We start from the raw sequence: 18,769 nt of genomic DNA, 5'->3' as shown, positions 1-18,769 counted from the left end.
ACTGGGAGTGAGTGCCATAATGCATCAGAGGAGTAACAGAAACCCAAGTGGGCACAGAAACTCAAAATGGCCATGTAGAAAAAGGAAGGAAATGACAGACTTCCATTACATCAACCCCTAACTGGGAAAAGATAGGAACAAAGAGGAATTTCCTTATTCCTAATTTTCCTTACATGGAAAAGGTAAGGAAGAGGATCTCAGGAGCCTGCATCAACTCCTTGGACACCTACAGACCTTGCCACTGGGGTCCCCTGAAATCCTCAGAGTCACTAAGCTTATCTGAGGGAGCTACCTAGAGTCCACATAACCATACTTCCCCCAGAAAAGGAACCAACACTGTACCCTGACCCCAGTGACTTACGCAACTAGTGTGCTATGCATTGTGGAATTGAAACTGCAACTGGAGTGTGCCTTGCTCTGGGGGCAAGTAGCCATAGCTCCCCTTCATTACTGAAGCTAAGCTGCTTTTCAGCCACCCCATCTCAGTAGCTTAGCATCTCAAAACTGAGCTGCGAAAAACTGTTACAGCCTTCCCTGAGGGCCAGGCAGAGATGGAGCTACTCTACCTTCCCCTCACCCTATCCACGCCCCCACCACCAGACCGGACCCAAAGTGGTACCCTGTCTCCTAGGAAAACCGTACCTTAGCCACTTAGAGCAATCATATCTCCTCAATGCCTCAATTTGAAGCAGCATCCCACATTCCATCAAAATGGCGTCTAGGCCACTCAGAATGCTCATTGTCCCCAGGACTGATCTGAAGTATGCTACCACCTTCTGGGAAATTGCTGCCCTGTCAGAGCTGAGTGCTTATCCCAAGGAAACATCAGTGACTAAGCTGAAACACCCCGCCCTATAGGCCAGACATTTCATATCCAGCTTCCTTGGCGCTGTTTGCTGGACTAGCTCTAGAGTCTGAGCTGCAGCGACACATTTCTTTCTAGGGAGTGGATTCATTGTTGTGCCATTCTCTGATGCCCCCAAACTGAAAAGACAACTGCTTTGCCATTCTGGGAAACTTGCTGCTGCACACCTGCCCTCACAGAAAGTAAGATACAGATAAGCCTTACCATCCTAGGGTCTACAGTCATCACTACATGGTGTCTTATCCCCTGGTATCTTAGATGCCACTGAACTCTACTGGCTTAAGTTCCTTATTTCTAGGTGTACTCTGCTCCTCGGCACAAATCTCCAGAGTACCTTTTCTTCTCAGGTGTTGGGCCAGTGTTGTGCCCTGCCCCCATCCAGGGATAGAACCACAAGTACAATGCAGCCCTTGGGCCCAAGTGGATAGGGGTGTCTTAGAGTCCAGATCCTGGCTCTGTGGGCACTCTACATCCAAACCTGCCACAAAGAGCAAACCTGAACCCCCAAACCCAGGTACCACAAAGGATCAATGAAACCCTGAGCCTATGATCTCACCCCACAGCCATACTAAGATCCTACACCAGGAACTCAGTGCCATTGCAGCTACTTATAGGCCATGTCATACCTGGGACCAACAGGGATCCTGTTGATAAGTCTCCCTATTGTGGTGAAATTAAATATAGGAGGACCCCAAGAATACTTGACACTAAGGAAATTAACAATCCATACCACCACTGCCACAAACTTCTACAGCCCAGGCCACTAAGACACCCACAGTTATTGCTGACATTAGTTGCAGCTGAAAAACCTTCATGGACCCAATTCCATTGCACTTATCTGAAAACAAAATTACCACGTCCTTCAACTGGTACACTAAAGCTCAACTGCAAGTGAAAGTATTTCTCAAAGCTACTCTACAAGATATGGAAGAAGTGATTGTTCCAACAGGTGTATAGATCAATGCAGGTACACAAAAAACATGAAAAGGGAAGGAAATATGGCACCACCAAAGGAACATAAGTCTTTAGTAAAAGAACCCAATGAAAAGGAAATCAATGAATTTCCAGAAGAAGAATTCAATGTAATGATATTAAGGTAACTCAGTGAAATAAAAGATAATACAGTAGATAATTCAATGAAATCAGACAAAGAATTTATAATATGAATGAGAAATTTAACAAAGAGATTGAAATCACTAAAATGAATCAAACAGTGTCTTCAACGGAAGAATTTGCTTAATGAAATGAAAAGTACAGTACAGGCCTTCTAGAAGAGACTTGATCGAGCAGAACGACTGAACTTGAAGACAGGTTGTTTTGCAGAAATAATTTCTGCAAAAAAAAAAAAAAGCCTACAGTACTTATGGAACACATTAGGCAAACAAGTATTCATATTATGGCTTTCCAGAAGGAGAAGAGAAGGGAAAAGCATAGAGAACCTATTAATGAAATAATAGCTGAAAACTTCCCAAGGCTGTGGAGAGATATGTATTACAGACAAATTTTCAAAAGTCAAAGACAAAGAGAAAATTCTAAAGCTAGCCAGTGGTAAGCAGCAAGTCACATATAAAGGAATCTGTAATTAGACTAACAGCATTTCTCTGCAGCAACCTTACAGGACAGGAGAGAATGGTCAAAGTACCAAAAGAAGAAAAACAGTATCAGCCAAGAATACTATATCCAGCAACACTCTTCTTCAAAAATGAAGGAGAAAGAGTTTTTCCCAGACAAATGCAAACTGAGAAAATTCATGACCACTCTATCAGCCCTACAGGAAATGCTCAAGAGAGTCCTATATCTGAAAGCAAAATACAGTAATTGCTATCATGAAAGCACATTAAAAATACAAAACTCACTGGTGGAGCAGATACACAAAGGAGAAATGGAAAAAACATCAAACCTTATCACTAGAGAAAACTACCAAACCACAATAATAAGAGAAAAACAGGAAAAAAAGGATATACAAAACCACCAGAAAACAAATAACAAAGTGACAGAAGTAAGTCCTTAACTGTCAATAACCATGAATCTAAATGGATTCCATTTCCCACTTAAAAAATAAAGACATGCTGAATGGATAAAAAGCTGTGACCAAGAAACTCACTTCACCTGTAAACATACATATGGATGGAAAGTGAAGGCATGGAAAGATACCCAAATGGAAAAAAAATCAAACAAAGGTAATTATTCTTATATGAGATAATACAAACGTTAAATCAAAAACTGGAAACAAACACAAAGTCATTATATAATGATGAATTCAATTATATCCTCCTTCCTGATCAATTCAGGAAGGAGGATATAATTGTTTTAAATATATATACACCCAACACCAGAGCATACAGATACGTAAAGGAAGACAAAGGGAGTCCTGTGATCAAGAATGAATATAACAATTGTAAATACTTGATCTAAAGTGATAGTAGACTCTAATACAATAATAGGTGGGGGCATTAACACCCCACTTTCAGCATTGGACTGCTCATCTAGACAGAAAAACAGTAAACATTAGATTTAAACTATAGACCAAATGGATCTTGCATGCATTTATGTAAATTTTTATTCAACAATGGAAGAATACATGTTATTTTCATGAATACATGGAACGTTCTCCAGGATATATCATATTAGGCCACAAAACAAGTCTCAACAAAATTAAAATGATTAAAATATTTAAAATATTGTTTATGACCACAGTGGAATAAAACTATAATTCAGTAACGAGGAACATTAGAAACTGTATATATACATGGAAATTAAACAACATGCTCCTGAATGACCAATAGGTCAATTAACAAAATTAAGAAGGAAATTTGAAAATTTCTTGAAACAAGTGAAAATGGAAACACAATATACCAAAAACAATGGGATACAGTAAAAGAGGTAAATTTTTAGCAATAAATGCCTACATCAAAAAAAAATAGAAAGACTTCAAGTAACCTAATGAAACATCTGAAGGAACTGGAAAGGCAAGAACAAATCAAACACAAACAATAGTATAGGGAAAGACATAATAGATGTCAGAGTAGAAATGAACAAAATTGGCACTAAAAAAAAATTACAAAAGATCAGCAAAATGAAAAATTCATTATTTGAGAAGATAAACAACAAAATATGGCAAAATAACCAAGAGAAAATTGAAAAGATCCCAATAAAATCAGAAGTGAAAAAAGGAGACATTATGATACCACAGAAACACAAGGGATTGGACCGGGCATGGTGGCTCATGCCTGTAATCCCAGTGCTTTGGGAGGCCAAGGTGGGCAGATCAACTGAGGCCAGTTCAAGACCAGCCTGGCCAACATGGTGAAACCCCATCTGTACTGAAAATACGAAAATTAGCCAGGCGTGGTGGCAGGTGCCTGTAATTTCAGTTACTCGGATGGCTGAGGCACAAGAATCACTTGAACCTGGGAGGTGGAGGTTGCATTGAGTCGAGATCATGCCACTGCACTCCAGCCTGGGTGACAGAGTGAGACTCCCTCTCAAAAAAAAAAAAAAAGAAAAAGAAAAAAGAAATACAAAGGATCAATAGGACTATTGTGAACAATTATATGTCAATAAATTATAAAACCTAGCAATGATGGATAAATTCCCAGACACACAGAACCCTCCAAGATTAAATGTAGAAGAAATAGAAAACCTGAACAGACCAATTATGAGGAACAAGACTGAATCTGTAATAAAAAGTCTTTAAAAAAAAAAGCTCAGGACCTGATGGCTTCACTGCTGAATTTTTACCAAAACATTTAAAGAATAATGTTAATTCTTATTAGCTGGGCATGGTGGTGCATGCCCATAGTCCCAGCTACTTGGGAGGCTGAGAGTTATCAAAAAAAAAAAAAAAAATTAATTCTTCTAAAATTATTCCAGAAAACCAAAGATGAGGCAATTCTTCCAAACACATCCCACAAGGCCAGCATTACCTGATACCAAAACCCAACAAAGGCACAATAAAAGGAAACTATAGGTTAATATCTCTAATGAATATAGATGGTAAATTCTTCAACAAAATAATTGGAAATAGAATCCAGCAGCATATTAAAAAGATTATTTACCATCATCAAGTGGGATCAAGAGATGTGAGGATGGTTCAACATACACAAATCAGAAAACCTGATACATCACATCCAAGAATGAAGGACAAAGACCATATGATAATCTCAATAGATCCAAAAAAAGCAAGTGATAAAATTTAATGTATCTTCTTGATTTAAAAAAACTTTCAACAAGTTAGGTGTTTGAATGTATCTCAGCCCAATTAAGTCCGTCTATGACAAACCCACAGCCAGCATTATACTGACTGTATAAAAGTTGAAAGGTTTTTCTTCCTAAGATTTGGAACAACACCAGGATGCCCACATTCACCATTTTTATTCAACTTAGTATGGGAGTCCCAGCTAGAGCACTTAGGCAAGAGAAAGAAATTAAACGGCATCCAAGTTGGAAAGGAGGAAGTTGTTTGACCCTATTTGCAGATGACATCAACTTATATATAGAAACATATAAAAGCTCCACCAAAACACTCTTATAACTGATCAACAAATTCAGTAAAGTTGCAGAATACAAAATCAACATGCAAAAGTTAGTAGTGTTTCTATACACTAAAATAAACTAGTGGGAGAAAAAATCAAGACAGCAATCTCATTTACAGTAGCTACAGAAAATTAAGAAAATATCTAAGAATAAATTTACCAAAGTGGTGAAAGATTTCTATAAGTAAATATATAAATGTTGAAAGAAATTGAAAATGATACAAACAAATAGAAATACATACCATGTTCATGGATTTCAAGAACAAAGCTGGAGGCATCACTCCACCTGACCTCAAAATATACTATAAAACTATAGTAACCAAAACAGCATGGTACTGCCATAAAAATAGACACATAGACCAATGGAACACAATAAAGAATCAAAATTTACATGCAAGTGAATTTCAACAAAAGCACCAAGAACATTCATTGGGGATTGGACAGTCTCTTTAAGAAATAGTACTGGCAGGGCCAGGTGCGATGGCTCATGCCTGTAATCCCAGCACTTTGGGAGGCTGAGGTGGGTGGATCACAAGGTCAAGGAGATCACGACCATCCTGGCTAACATGGTGAAACCCTGTCTCTACTAAAAAATAGAAAAAATTAGCTGGGTGTGGCGGTGGGCACCTGTAGTCCCAGCTACTCAGGGGGCTGAGGCAGGAGAATGGTGCCAACCTGGGAGGCAGAGGTTGCAGAGCGAAACTCTGTCTCAAAAAAAAAAAAAAAAAAATAGTACTGGTAGATAGACATTGGTAAGATGGCTGAATAGGAACAGCTCCGGTCTGCAGCTCCCAGCAAGACCAATGCAGAAGGTGGGTGATTTTTGCATTTCAGCTGAGGTAACCTGTTCATCTCATTGGGACTAGTTAGGCAGCAGTTGCAGACCATGAAGGCCGAGCAGAAGTAGGGTGGGGCATCATCTCACCCGTGAAGTGCAAGCAGCCGGAGTCCTCCCTACCAGAGGCAAGGGAAGTCATGAGGGACTGTACTATTCGGCCCAGATACTATGCTTTTCCCACAGTTCCTGCAATCTGTAGATCAGGAGATTCCCTTGTTGCCTACACCACCAGTGCCCTGGGTTTCAAGGACAACACTGCGTGGATGTTTGGGCAGACACCAAGCTAGCTGCGGGAGTTTTTTGTTTTGTTTTGTTTGTTTGTTTTTTTCTTATGCCAGTGGTGCCTGGAACCCCAGTGAGACAGAGCTGCTCACTCCCTGGAAAGGGAGCTGAAGCCAGAGAGCAAAGTGGTCTCGCTCAGCAAGTCCCACTTCCATGGAGACCAGCAAGCTAAGAACCACTGGCTTGAAATTCTTGCTGCCAACACAGCAGTCTGAAGTCTACCTAGGATGAACAAACTTGGTTGGGGGAGGGGCATCCACCATTACTGAGGCTTGAGTAGGTGGTTTTCCTGTCACTGCTAAGGCGGCAGGGAAGGTCGGACTGGGCAGAATTCAACAGAATGCACGTAAGAGACTGTGGCCAGAATGCCTCTCTAGATTCATGCTCCTAGGGTATCTTTGAAAGAAAGGCAGCAACCCCAATTAGGGGCTTATAGTTAAAACTCCCATCTCCCTGGGACAGAGCACCTGAGAGAAGGGGCAGATGTGGTCGCAGCTTTAGTGGACTTAAACGATCCTACCTGCTGGCTCTGAAGAGTGCAGCATATCCTGACAAGCAGAATCCTCCGAGCACAGCACTAGAGCTCTGCTAAGGGACAGATTGCCTCCTCCAGTGGGTCCCTAACCCCCATGCTTCCTGACTGGGAAAAATCTCCCAAGAAGGGTTGACAGACTGCTTATACAGGAGAGCTCCAGGTGACATCAGGCCAGTGCCTCTCTGGGATGAAGCTTCCAGGAAAAGGAGCAGGCAGCCATCTTTGCTGTTCTGCAGCCTCTGCTAATGATACCCAGGAAAACAAGGTCTGGAGTGGACCTCCAGCAAACTGCAGCAGACCTGCAGAAGAGGGGCCTGACTGTTAGAAGAAAAAACTAAAAAACAGAAACCAATAACATCAACATCAACAAAAAGGACCCCAACACAAAAGCCCCATCCAAAGGTCGTCAGCCTCAAAGATCAAATCCACCATGTAGGTAAATCCATTATGATGAGGAAAAACCAGTGCAAAAATGTTGAAAAATACAAAAACCAGAATGCCTGTTCTCCACATGATCACAACTCCTCTCCTTTCTACAGGGGCAGAAAACTGGACAGAGTATGAGCTTGACAAATTGACAGAAGTAGGCTTCAGAGGGTAGGTAATAAACTCCTCTGAGCTGAAGAAGCATGTTCTAACCCAATGCAAGGAAGCTCAGAACCTTCATAAAAAGGTTCCAGGAGCTGCTAACTATAATAACCAGTTTAGAGAAGAACATAAATGACCTGATGGAGCTGAAAAACACAACACGAGAACTTCGTGAAGCATACACAACTATCAATAGCTGAATCAATTAAGCAGAAGAAAGGCTATCAGAGATTGAAGATCAACTTACTGAAATAAGGCATAAAGACAAGATTAGAGAAAACAGAATGAAAAGCAAGGACCAAAGCCTCCAGGAAATATGGGACTTTGTGAAAAGGCCAAACCTACGATTCATTGTGGTCCCTGAAAGCGACAGGGAGAATGGAACCAACTTGGAAAACCCTCTTCAGGATACTATCCAGGAGAACTTCCCCAACCTAGCAAGACAGGCCAACATTCAAATTCGGGAAATACAGAGAACACCACAAAGATACTCCTCAAGAAGTGCAACCCCAAGACACATAATCATCAGATTCACCAAGGTTGAAATGAAGGAAAATATGTTAAGGGCAGCCAGAGGGAAAGGTTGGGTTACCCACAAAGGGAAGCCCATCAGACTAACAGCGAATCTCTTGGCAGAAACCCTAGAAGCCAGAAGAAAGTGGGGACCAATATTCAACATTCTTAAGGAATTTTCAACCCAGAATTTTATATCCAGCCAAATTAAGCTTCATAAGTGAAGGAGAAATAAAATCCGTTACAGACAAGCAAATGCTGAGGGATTTTGTTGCCACCTGGCCGACCTTAGAACAGCTCCTGAAGGAAGCACTAAATATGGGAAGGAAAAACTGGTAACAGACACTGCAAAAACACACCAAATTGTAAAGACCATTGACACTATGAAGAAACTGCATCAACTATTGGGCAAAATAACCAGCTAGCATCATGATGACAGGATCAAATTCACACATACCAATATTAACTTTAAATGTAAATGGGCTAAATGCCACAATTAAAACACACTGGCAAATTGGATAAGGAGTCTAGAGCCATCAATGTGCTGTCTTTAGGAGACCCACTCACATGCAAAGACACACACAGTCTCAAAATAAAGAGATGGGGGAATATTTACCAAGCAAATGGAAAGCAAAAAAAAAAAGGCAAGGGTTGCAATCCTAGTTTCTGATAAAACAGACTTTAAACCAACAAAGGTCAAAAGAGATAAAGAAGGGCATTACATAATGTTAAAGGGATCAATGCATTAAGAAGTGCTAACTATCCTAAATATATATGCACCCACTACAGGAGGAACCAGATTTATAAAGCAGGTTCTTAGAGACTTACAAAGAGACTTACACTGCCACACAATAATAGTGGGATACTTTAACACCCCACTGTCAATGTTTGACTGATCAATAAGACAGAAAATTAACAAGGATATCCTGGACTTGAACTCAGCTCTGGACCAAGCAGACCTAAGAGACATCTACAGAACTCCCCACCCCAAATCAACAGAATATATGTTATTCCCATCATTCCCATCACCACATCACACTCATTCTAAAATTGACCACAAAATTGGAAGGTAAACACTCCTCAGCAAATGCAAAAGAGTGGAAATCATAACAGTCTCTCAGAACGCAGTGCAGTCGAATTGGAACTCGGGATCAAGAAACTCACTCAAAACCACACAGCTATATGGAAACTGAACAATGTGCTCCTGAATGGACTACTGGGTAAATAACAAAATGAAGGCAGAAATAAAGATGTTATTTGAAACCAATAAGAACAAAGACACAACGTACCAGAATCTCTGGGACATATTTAAACAGTGTGTAGAGGGAAATTTATAGCACCAAATGCCCACAAGAGAAAGCAAGAAAGATGTAAAATTGACACCCTAACATTGCAATTAAAAGAACTAAAGAAGCAAGAGCAAACAAATGCAAAAGCTAGCAGAAGACAAGAAATAACTAAGATCAGATCAGAGGAGAGCTGAAAGAGACAGAGACATGAAAATTCCTTTAAAAAATTAATAAATCTAGGAGCTGGTTTTTCTAAAAAATCAACAATATACATAGACCACTAGCCAGACTAATAAGAGAGAAAAATCAAATAGACACAATAAAAAATGATAAAGGGGATATCACCACCAATCCCACAGAAGTAAAAAACTACCTTGAGAGAATACTATAAACACCTCTACACACACACACAAAAAAAAAAACTAGAAAATCTACAAGAAATGGATAAATTCCTGGACACATACACCCTCCCAAGAATAATCCAGGAAGAAGTCAAATCCCTGAAGAGACCAATAACAAGTTCTGAAATTGAGGCAGTAAATAATAGCTTACCAACCAAAAAAAGTCCAGGACCAGATGGATTGACAGCCGAATTCTACCAGAGGTACAAAGAAGAGCTGGTACAATTCCTTCTGAAACTATTTCAAACAGTAGAAAAAGAGGATATCCCCCCCTAACTAATTTTATGAGGCCAGCATCATCCTGATACCAAAATCTGGCAGAGATACAACAAAAAAAAAGAAAATTTCAGGCCAATATCCCTGATGAACATCAATTTGAAAATCCTCAATAAAATACTGGCAAACAGAATTCAGCAGCACATCAAAAAGTTTATCTACCACAATCAAGTCGGCTTCATCCCTGGGATGCAAGGTGGGTTTAACATATGCAAATCAATAAACATAATCTATCACATAAACAGAACCAGTGACAAAAACCACACAATTATCTCAATAGATGCAAAAAAAGGCCTTTGACAAAATTCAACAGCCCTCCATGCTAAAAACTCTCAATAAACTAGGTATTGATGGAACATATTTCAAATAATAGGAGCTATTTATGACAAACCCACAGCCAATATCATACCAAATGGGCAAAAACTGGAAGCATTCCCTTTGAAAACCGGCACATGACAAAGATTCCCTCTCTCACCACTCCTATTCAACATAGTATTGGAAGTTCTGGCCAGGGCAATGAGGCAAGAGAAAGAAAGAAATGGTATTCAATTAGGAAAAGAGGAAGTCAAATTGTCTCTATTTGGAGATGATGTGATTGTGTATTTAGAAAACCCCATCGTCTCAGGCCAAAGTCTCTTTAAGCTGATAAGCAACGTCAGCAAAGTCTCAGGATACAAAATCAGTGTGCAAAAATCCAAGCATTCCTATACACCAAGAGCAGACCAATAGAGAGCCAAATCATGAGTGAACCCCCATTCACAATTGTTATAAAGAGAATAAAATACCTAGGAATACAACTTACAAGAGATGTGAAGAACCTCTTCAAGGAGAACTACAAACTACTGCTCAAGGAAATAAGAGAGGACACAAACATGGAGAAACATTCCATGCTTATCGATAGGAAGGATCAATATTGTGAAAATGGTCATACTATGCAAAGTAATTTATAGATTCAATGCTATTCCTCTCAAGCTACCATTGACTTTCTTCACAGAACTAGAAAATACTACTTTAAATTTCATATGGAACCAAATAAGAGTCTGTATAGCCAAGACAATCCTAAGCAAAAAGAACAAAACTGGAGTCATGCTACCTGACTATACTGCACTGCTACACTAACCAAAACAGCATGGTACTGGTACCAAAACAGATACATAGACCAATGGAACAGAACAAAGGCCTCAGAAATAACACCACACATCTACAACCATCGGATCTTCAATAAACCTGACAAAAGTAATGGGGAAAGGATTCCCTATTTAATTAATGGTGCTGGGAAAACTGGCTAGCCTCAAGCAGAAAACATAAACTGGACCCCCTCCTTACACCTTATACAAACAGTATCTCATGATGGTTTAAAGACTTAAAATTAAAAGCCAAAACCATAAAAACTCCAGTAGAAAACCTAGACAGCACCATTCAGGACATAGGCATGGGCAAAGACTTTATGACTAAAACACCAAAAGCAATTACAACAAAATAGATAGATGGGATCCAGTTAAAACTAAAGAGCTTCTGCATAGCAAAAGCAACTATCATCAGAGTGAACAGGCGTCCTACAGAATGGGAGAAAATTTTTGCAAGCTACCCATCTGATAAAGGTCTAATATCCACAATCTGCAAGGAACATAAGCAAATTTACAAGAAAAAGACGACCCCATCAAAAAATGGATGAAGAATATTAACAAACACTTGTCAAAAAAGACATTTATGTGGCCGACAAACATATGAAGAAGCAGCTCATAATCATTGGTCATTAGAGAAATGCAAATCAGAACCAAATGGAATATCATCTCACACCAGTTAGAATGGCGATCATTAAAAAGACAGGAAACAATAGATGCTGGCAAGTTTGTGTATAAACAGGAATGCTTTTACACTGCTGGTGGGAGTGTAAATTAGTTCAACCATTGTGGAAGACAGTATGGCAATTCCTCAAGGATATAGAACCAGAAATTCCATTTGACCCAGCGATCCCGTTACTGTGTATATACCTAAAGCATTATAAATTATTCTAGTATCACATGCACACATGTTTATTGAAGCACTATTTACAATAGCAAAGACTTGGAACCAACCCAAATGCCCATGAATGATAGACTGGATAAAGAAAATCTGGCACATAAACACCAGGGAATACTATGCAGCCATAAAAAAGAATGTGTTCATGTACTTTGCAGGGATGTGAATGAAGCTGGAAAGCACTGTCCTCAGCAAACACAGGAACAGAAAGGCAAACACTGCATGTTTTCACTCATAAGTGGGAGTTGAACAATGAGAACACATGGACACAAGTAGGGGAACATCACACACCAGGGCCTGTCGGGGATGGCGTGTAAGGGGTCAAGGAGAGCATTAGGACAAATACCTAATGCATGCAGGGTTAAAACCTAGATGACAGGTTGATAGGTGCAGCAAGCCACCATGGCACGTGTATACCTATGTAACAAACCTGCATGTTCTGCACATGTATCCCAGAACTTAAAGTAAAATAAAAATAAAAATTAAAAAACTGTCATCTGCAAATAAAGAAAAAGAAATAGTGCTGGAAAAACTCAGCATCCATGTGCCAAAAATAAGTCATCCCTGTCTCTTACCATATACAAAAATCAACACAAAATGGACTAAAAAAATGTAACACCAAACACTATGAAACTGGTGGACAAAAACATAAATGTTTCAGTACATTTCCCTGGGTAAAGGTTTTATGGAGAAGACCTCAAAGGCATAAGCAAGAAAGGCAAATGTAGACAAATGGGATTATATCAGTCTTAAAAGCTTCTGTATTGTAAAGGAAACAGTCAACAGAATGAAGAGAAATCCAGCAAAATGGGAGAAAGTATTTGAAAACTATTCATCTGACAAGAGACAAGTGTCCAGAATGTATAAGGAGCTCAAACAATTCAGCAGTTAAAAGAAGAATCCAATTTAAAAATGAGTAAATGAACTGAATAGACATCTCTAAAAGAAGACATACAACTGGCCAAGACGTATATGAAAAAAATGCTAAACATTTAGTCATCATTAGAGAAATGCATATCAAAACCACAGTGAGATCCCGTCTCACCCCTGTTTGAATGACTTTTGTCCTAAAAACAGGCAATAATGGATGCTGGTGAGGATGTAGAGAAAGGGGAACCCTCATACACTGTTGGTAGAAGTATACATTAGTTTGGCCACGGTGGAGAACAGTATGGAAGTTCCTCAAAAACATAATAGTTCCCTAGAACTATTATGTTTTCAAAATTTATATGAAAAAGGACAAGAAGAGCTAAGACAATCTTGCAGAACAACTACACTTGGAAACAGATACTACCAGGTCTTAATATTTACTATAAAGCTATAGTAATTTGGTTAGTATGGTATTGGCCAAGGAAACAAGCCAGTTAAACAGAATAAAGTTTGGAAATAGCTTTACACATACCAGACTTTCATTCAGAATAAAGAAAAATGAAGTTTTATCTCTACCCAAACTACTCTCATATGTAATTTCTGCATTGATTGCATATCTAAATGTTAAAGTAAAGCTTTTAGAATAAAACTTGAGGGAAGACGTTATGAGCTTATAGTAGGCAGGATGGCTTAAACGGGACATAAGCACTAATCATAAAGGAAAGAACTGATAAACTGGGCTACTTCAAAATGAAAAAACTTATGTTTTTAAGACACCATTAAGAAAGTAAAAAGATAAGCTATGGAATGGAGAATATATTTGTAATCTTGCAAAAATCTAGACTATTTGAAGAATGTCTTCAAATTAATAACTAAAACAATTATCCACTAGAGAAACAGGTCACTTCACAAAAGGGAGTATTTAAAATGCTTAGTAACTGTAGAAAGGAGTGTTCAACTTCATTGTTTATCAAGTAAATGGAAATTCAAACCACAATGAAATACTACTACATCCACTGGCTAGAGTGAAAAGCATAACTCCAAGTGTTGACAAAGATGTGGAATAACTCTCATACACTGCCTATGGGAGAGTAAAATTGGTAAGATTACTTCAGAAAATTGTTTGACATTTTATTCTAGATCTGACTGATACAGACCTTATGAGTCATCAGTTTTACCTGTAGGTATACCCATCAGAAATGCCTATACCAAGAAGACCTTTTCAAGAATGTTTGTAGCAACACTATTTATAATAGCCAAATAATGAACAACCCAAATACTTCATTTAATAATAGAAAGCGTAGCCAGGCACGGTGGCTCACGCCTGTAATCCCAGTACTTTGGGAGGCCAAGGCAGGCGGATCACGAGGTCAGGAGATCGAGACCATCCTGGCTAACACGGTGAAACCCCGTCTCTATTAGCCAGGCGTGGTGGTGGGCACCTGTAGTCCGAGCTACTCAGGAGGCTGAGGCAGGAGAATGGCATGAACCTGGGAGGCAGAGGTTGCAGTGAGCCGAGATCGTGCCACTGCACTGCAGCCTGGGTGATAGAGCGAGACTCCATCTCAAAAATAAATAAATAAATAATAATAGAAAGCGTAAATATATTGTGGCATACTTATAAAGTGAAATGGTATATGTCAGTAAGAATGAACTAACCAAAATTACCCACAGCAGTAAGAATGAATCTCACAAACCCAGTGGTAAGCAAAAGAAGCCAGACATAATAGAAAATATACTGTATGGTTATATTTTTATAATTTTTTTTAAAAAACAGGCAAAATGATTTCATACTGTTAGAAGTCAGGATTTGGGTCCCACATGGAGCCTGGGGGTAGTGACTTAGGGGTTTAGGGGTTGTTGGTTATGTACACAGTTCTCACTTTTTGCAGTACCATGTTAACTGAAACTTGTGTGTATCAGAACTTTGTCCTTACTTGGATTTGATGTTTCCACAGAACTGTGCAAAATGAAGACACTTATACCAATATGCAAAGTGAGGAGTACTTGTATTGTGTTGCTTGATTTGTGTTTTGGTTACACGAGTATATTCACTTTGTGAGAATTATTTAGCTGTATACTTATAATTTGCACAGTCTTCTGTATGTATGTAGTACTTGAATAAAAACAGTATTGATTATCTTCCTTTCATCCACTCATTCTCACCATTCAATGCCTCTTTCATGGTATGTCTTTATTCTTATTATTGTTCCTTGCTTATTTAAGCCTGTCTCTTCCTATAACTCTACAATCCATTCAATGGATAAGGACTATGAATTGTTTGTTCATCTTTGTATTATTTACTGTACTTCCCATGGGCCCTTACACATAGTAGGTAAATAAATATTTACAGAGTAAAATATTAAAAATTAATTAAGTGAAACTTTAGAATTCAGACGCTTGAGTTATGCTTTAAAATTACTCTTTAATATGTATGTGATCATAAATACTTTCTCCCTTCAAAAAGCCAGAATATTACAGATGCTTTTAGTGATCCCTTTGACCACCTTCCTTCTCTGTCCTATTTTCTTCTCTCCACCCCTAGAAATAACTTCTTTGTTTTTTATTATATATCTATTTTGATACATATAATTTAGTTAATTTCTTGAACTACTTATGGGATTCTATTGTATCATTTTTTATTTATTCTGTTAAAAGACATTTTGTTAGCTATGTTTTATAGTAAAGGCAGCACTGAAAAACCTCGCGCATCTTGTGTTTAAATGTTTCTCCATATGCCATAGATACAAAATTTCTGGTCATGCTATGAATGCTATAGGTCTTTTAACTTTGCTTATGGTGTCTTTAGCCGTATAGAAGTTTTAAATTTGGATGTTGTAAAATGTGTCAGTCTTTCCATTTATAGGTTTTGCTCCTGGTGTCTTCCAGCTAACAAATGTAATTTGAGCAAAAAAGTATGACAGGCGCTGCTTGAGATATTTGCAAACAAAACAGACAAAAATTTCTGCATTTGTGAAGTTAAGAAAACATTGTCTAACTCAAGGTCAATAATGCATTTTCTTGCAATAATTGTTAAAATTTTAACAACATTTGGATTTTTATCTGTTTTTCCATTTAGTATGTGCTAGAATCTAATTTTGTTTTGTTATCCCGTACTATTTGTTGGATAGCAGTACTGTGTCCATTCGATTATAATTCCTCTTATTTTATATACCACATACCTATAAATGCTTGAATCTATTTCTGGGTTTGTTGAGTATGTATTTGCTGGTATATTGAGTTTGTTACTGTACCTATAGCATACTGTTTAAATTGCTGTAGCATTGTGGTGTTTTGCTATGTAGTAAGCCAAGTTCTTCTCTTTCTTTTTTCTTTTCCTTTTTTTTGGTGAGATTATCTTGGCTAATTTTTCACACTTACTCTTTCATGGAACTTTTATAAATTATTCTATTGGAATTTCATTTTTGAGTGCAATGAAGTTGTAGTGAATTTTAGAGAGCTGACATACTCAAAATATTGACCGTTGCAGCCATAGATGAATGCTATAGTACTATGTTTGTTTAGATTTCCTTTTATATCTTTTAGTAAAGCTAATTTTCTCAATAAGCTCCTGTACCATTTTTTGTTTGCTTTATTCTCCAGATATTGTTTGTCATAGTAGTGAATAGGATTTTTTATTTTACATTTTCTAATCATTGCTGGTATTTGAAAAAGCTAGTAATTTTTTTTTAAGTGTTCATTTTCTGTCTGGTGACTTTTAGTGTATTCTCTTACTAGTTCTAATAATTGGTAGATTATACTGAGTTTTTAGGTAAATGGCCAAATTGTTTGTAGACAATAATAGCCTTGCATCTTGCTTTTCAACTATTAAATTGTAATTGATGTAGATTTCTGGCAGATATTTTTATCGAATTAAGAAAATTCCTCAAATTTCTAATTTGCCAATGGTTTTTATTATGCATGGGTATTAAATTTACCAAATGCTTTTCAATATAAATTGAGATTATTATTTTTTCTTTTTCTCTCATTATGAATGACAAATAGATTTTCTAAGGTTATGAAAATTTAATTGCATTTAATATTAAATCACTATCAATTTTGGCTAGAATGATGTGAGGACACATTTTAAGACGCACATTCTCTTATAGAAAGCTGTCTGCCAAGGAGAAGGAGACGACACATTTGAAACCCTAGTGTTTGACCAAAGGTAAAGTATTAACCAGACTAATATCATTTTCTTAGTTATATTTAATTATTATTAAAGTAATTCTTTTAGTATCAGGAATGTTTGTTTCATGGTCTGCTGTTATTAAACTTAAATGCTTTGTTCTTGAATTGACAAGAAAAAGCAAGTATTACAGGGCCTACAAAATTAGTTCTCAGACAGGAATGATTTTACCCCTGTTTCCCCAGGAGATATTTGGCAATGTCTAGAAACATTTTTGCTTGTCACTACTGTGGAAAGTGAGGCTGCTGCTGCCATCTAATGGGTAGAGGCCAAGGATGCTGTTAAACATCCTTCAATGCACAGATTAGCCACTCCACAACAAAGAATTTTTCAGTCCAAAATATTAATTGTGCAAATATTTAAAACTCCTGGTTTTGGAAAAAAGGGAAAAGTTTTGATTGCATGAGTAGACTAAACATAAAATTTTTATGTATAATTTATTTCACTTGTTATATATGTATTAAACTAGATGGAACAGAATATGCTATATTTTTATTGTCTTTTTTTTTTTAGCTTTTTAGCTCCTCTTATAACTGAGTATGATAAACACCTAGGAGAACTAAATGGGCAGCTGAAATATTACCAGGTATGAAATCATAGTTATGAGGCTTTTATAATATTTCATTATGAAAATAAAAAGTAAAATAGACTCCCTCTTTTTAAAAAGACATTGATGAGAAAGAGATATTTGCTGTAACTAACCAATTGGTGGCCCTCTGTAAATGTGTGTGAATGTATGTGTGTGTATATGTTTGTTTAAAGATTCTCTTCTAGCTGGGTGCAGTGACTCACGCCTATAATCCCAGCACTTTGGGAGGCTGAGACAGGAAGATCAATTGTGCCTAGGAGCTTGAGACCAACCTGGGTAACATAGTGAGACTCATCTCTTTTTTTTTCTTTTTCTTTTTTTTTTGGAGATGGGATCTCACTCTGTTGCCAGCCTGGAGTGCAGTGGTGCGATCTTGGCTCACTGCAACCTCTAACTCCCTGGTTCAAGCTATTCTCCTGCCTTAGCCTCCTGAGTAGCTGGGATTACAGGCATGAGCCACTGTGCCCAGCTAATTTTTGTGTTTTTAGTAGAGATGGGGTTTCACCATGTTGGCCAGGATGGTCTTGATCTCCTGACCTGGTGATCTGCCCGCCTTGGCCTCCCAAAGTGCTGGGATTAAGTTAGCTGGGTGTGGTGGTGTGCACCTGTGGTCCTAGCTGCTCAGAAGGCTGAAGTAAGAGAATTGCTTGAGCCTGGGAGGTCGAGGCTTTAGTGAGCTGTGGTCAAGCCGCTGCACTCCAGCCTAGGCAACAGAACTGGACCTTGTCTCAAAGAAAATAAATATTCTCTTCAGTTTTGTCTTTTAATTCAGTGTTTCCTTGCTCTTGCTGTCTTGCATGAGATATTTCTTAGGTGCTTAGAAGAATCTCTTAATCTCATTATTGTTTGCTTACATCTCTATTTTTAACCTAAAACTGTCTCTCATCCTTTCAGACCTTCCTCCTTACCTCATTCTATCTGCATTTCCCATTGCTTGCAGAATGGATTATCATTTTGGGTCCCAGGACTTATGGAGA

The 18,769-nt window shown here is 38.1% G+C and overlaps 1 protein-coding gene across 7 annotated transcripts in view; it reads left to right on the top strand.

Moving 5' to 3' along the window:
• SCLT1 (sodium channel and clathrin linker 1) overlaps positions 1-18,769 on the top strand; it is a 217,097-nt gene that overhangs the window by 38,109 nt on the left and 160,219 nt on the right. For 6 of the 7 annotated variants that reach the window (XR_004438129.1, XM_033215258.1, XM_033215257.1 and 3 more), the window contains exons 3-4: positions 17,124-17,182; positions 17,717-17,789. Coding sequence is in view for 5 of the 7 variants with exons in the window: in XM_033215258.1 (XP_033071149.1) it covers positions 17,124-17,182; positions 17,717-17,789 (132 nt within the window). In the remaining 2 variants the exon portion in view is untranslated. The remainder of the gene's footprint in view (positions 1-17,123; positions 17,183-17,716; positions 17,790-18,769) is intronic. The other variant, XM_033215260.1, reaches the window with a different exon arrangement.

Source organism: Trachypithecus francoisi, unplaced genomic scaffold (genome assembly GCF_009764315.1).
Source record: "Trachypithecus francoisi isolate TF-2019V2 unplaced genomic scaffold, Tfra_2.0 Lachesis_group1, whole genome shotgun sequence".
Classification (NCBI taxonomy): domain Eukaryota; kingdom Metazoa; phylum Chordata; class Mammalia; order Primates; family Cercopithecidae; genus Trachypithecus; species Trachypithecus francoisi.
This window is presented reverse-complemented; position numbering and strand designations above follow the sequence as displayed.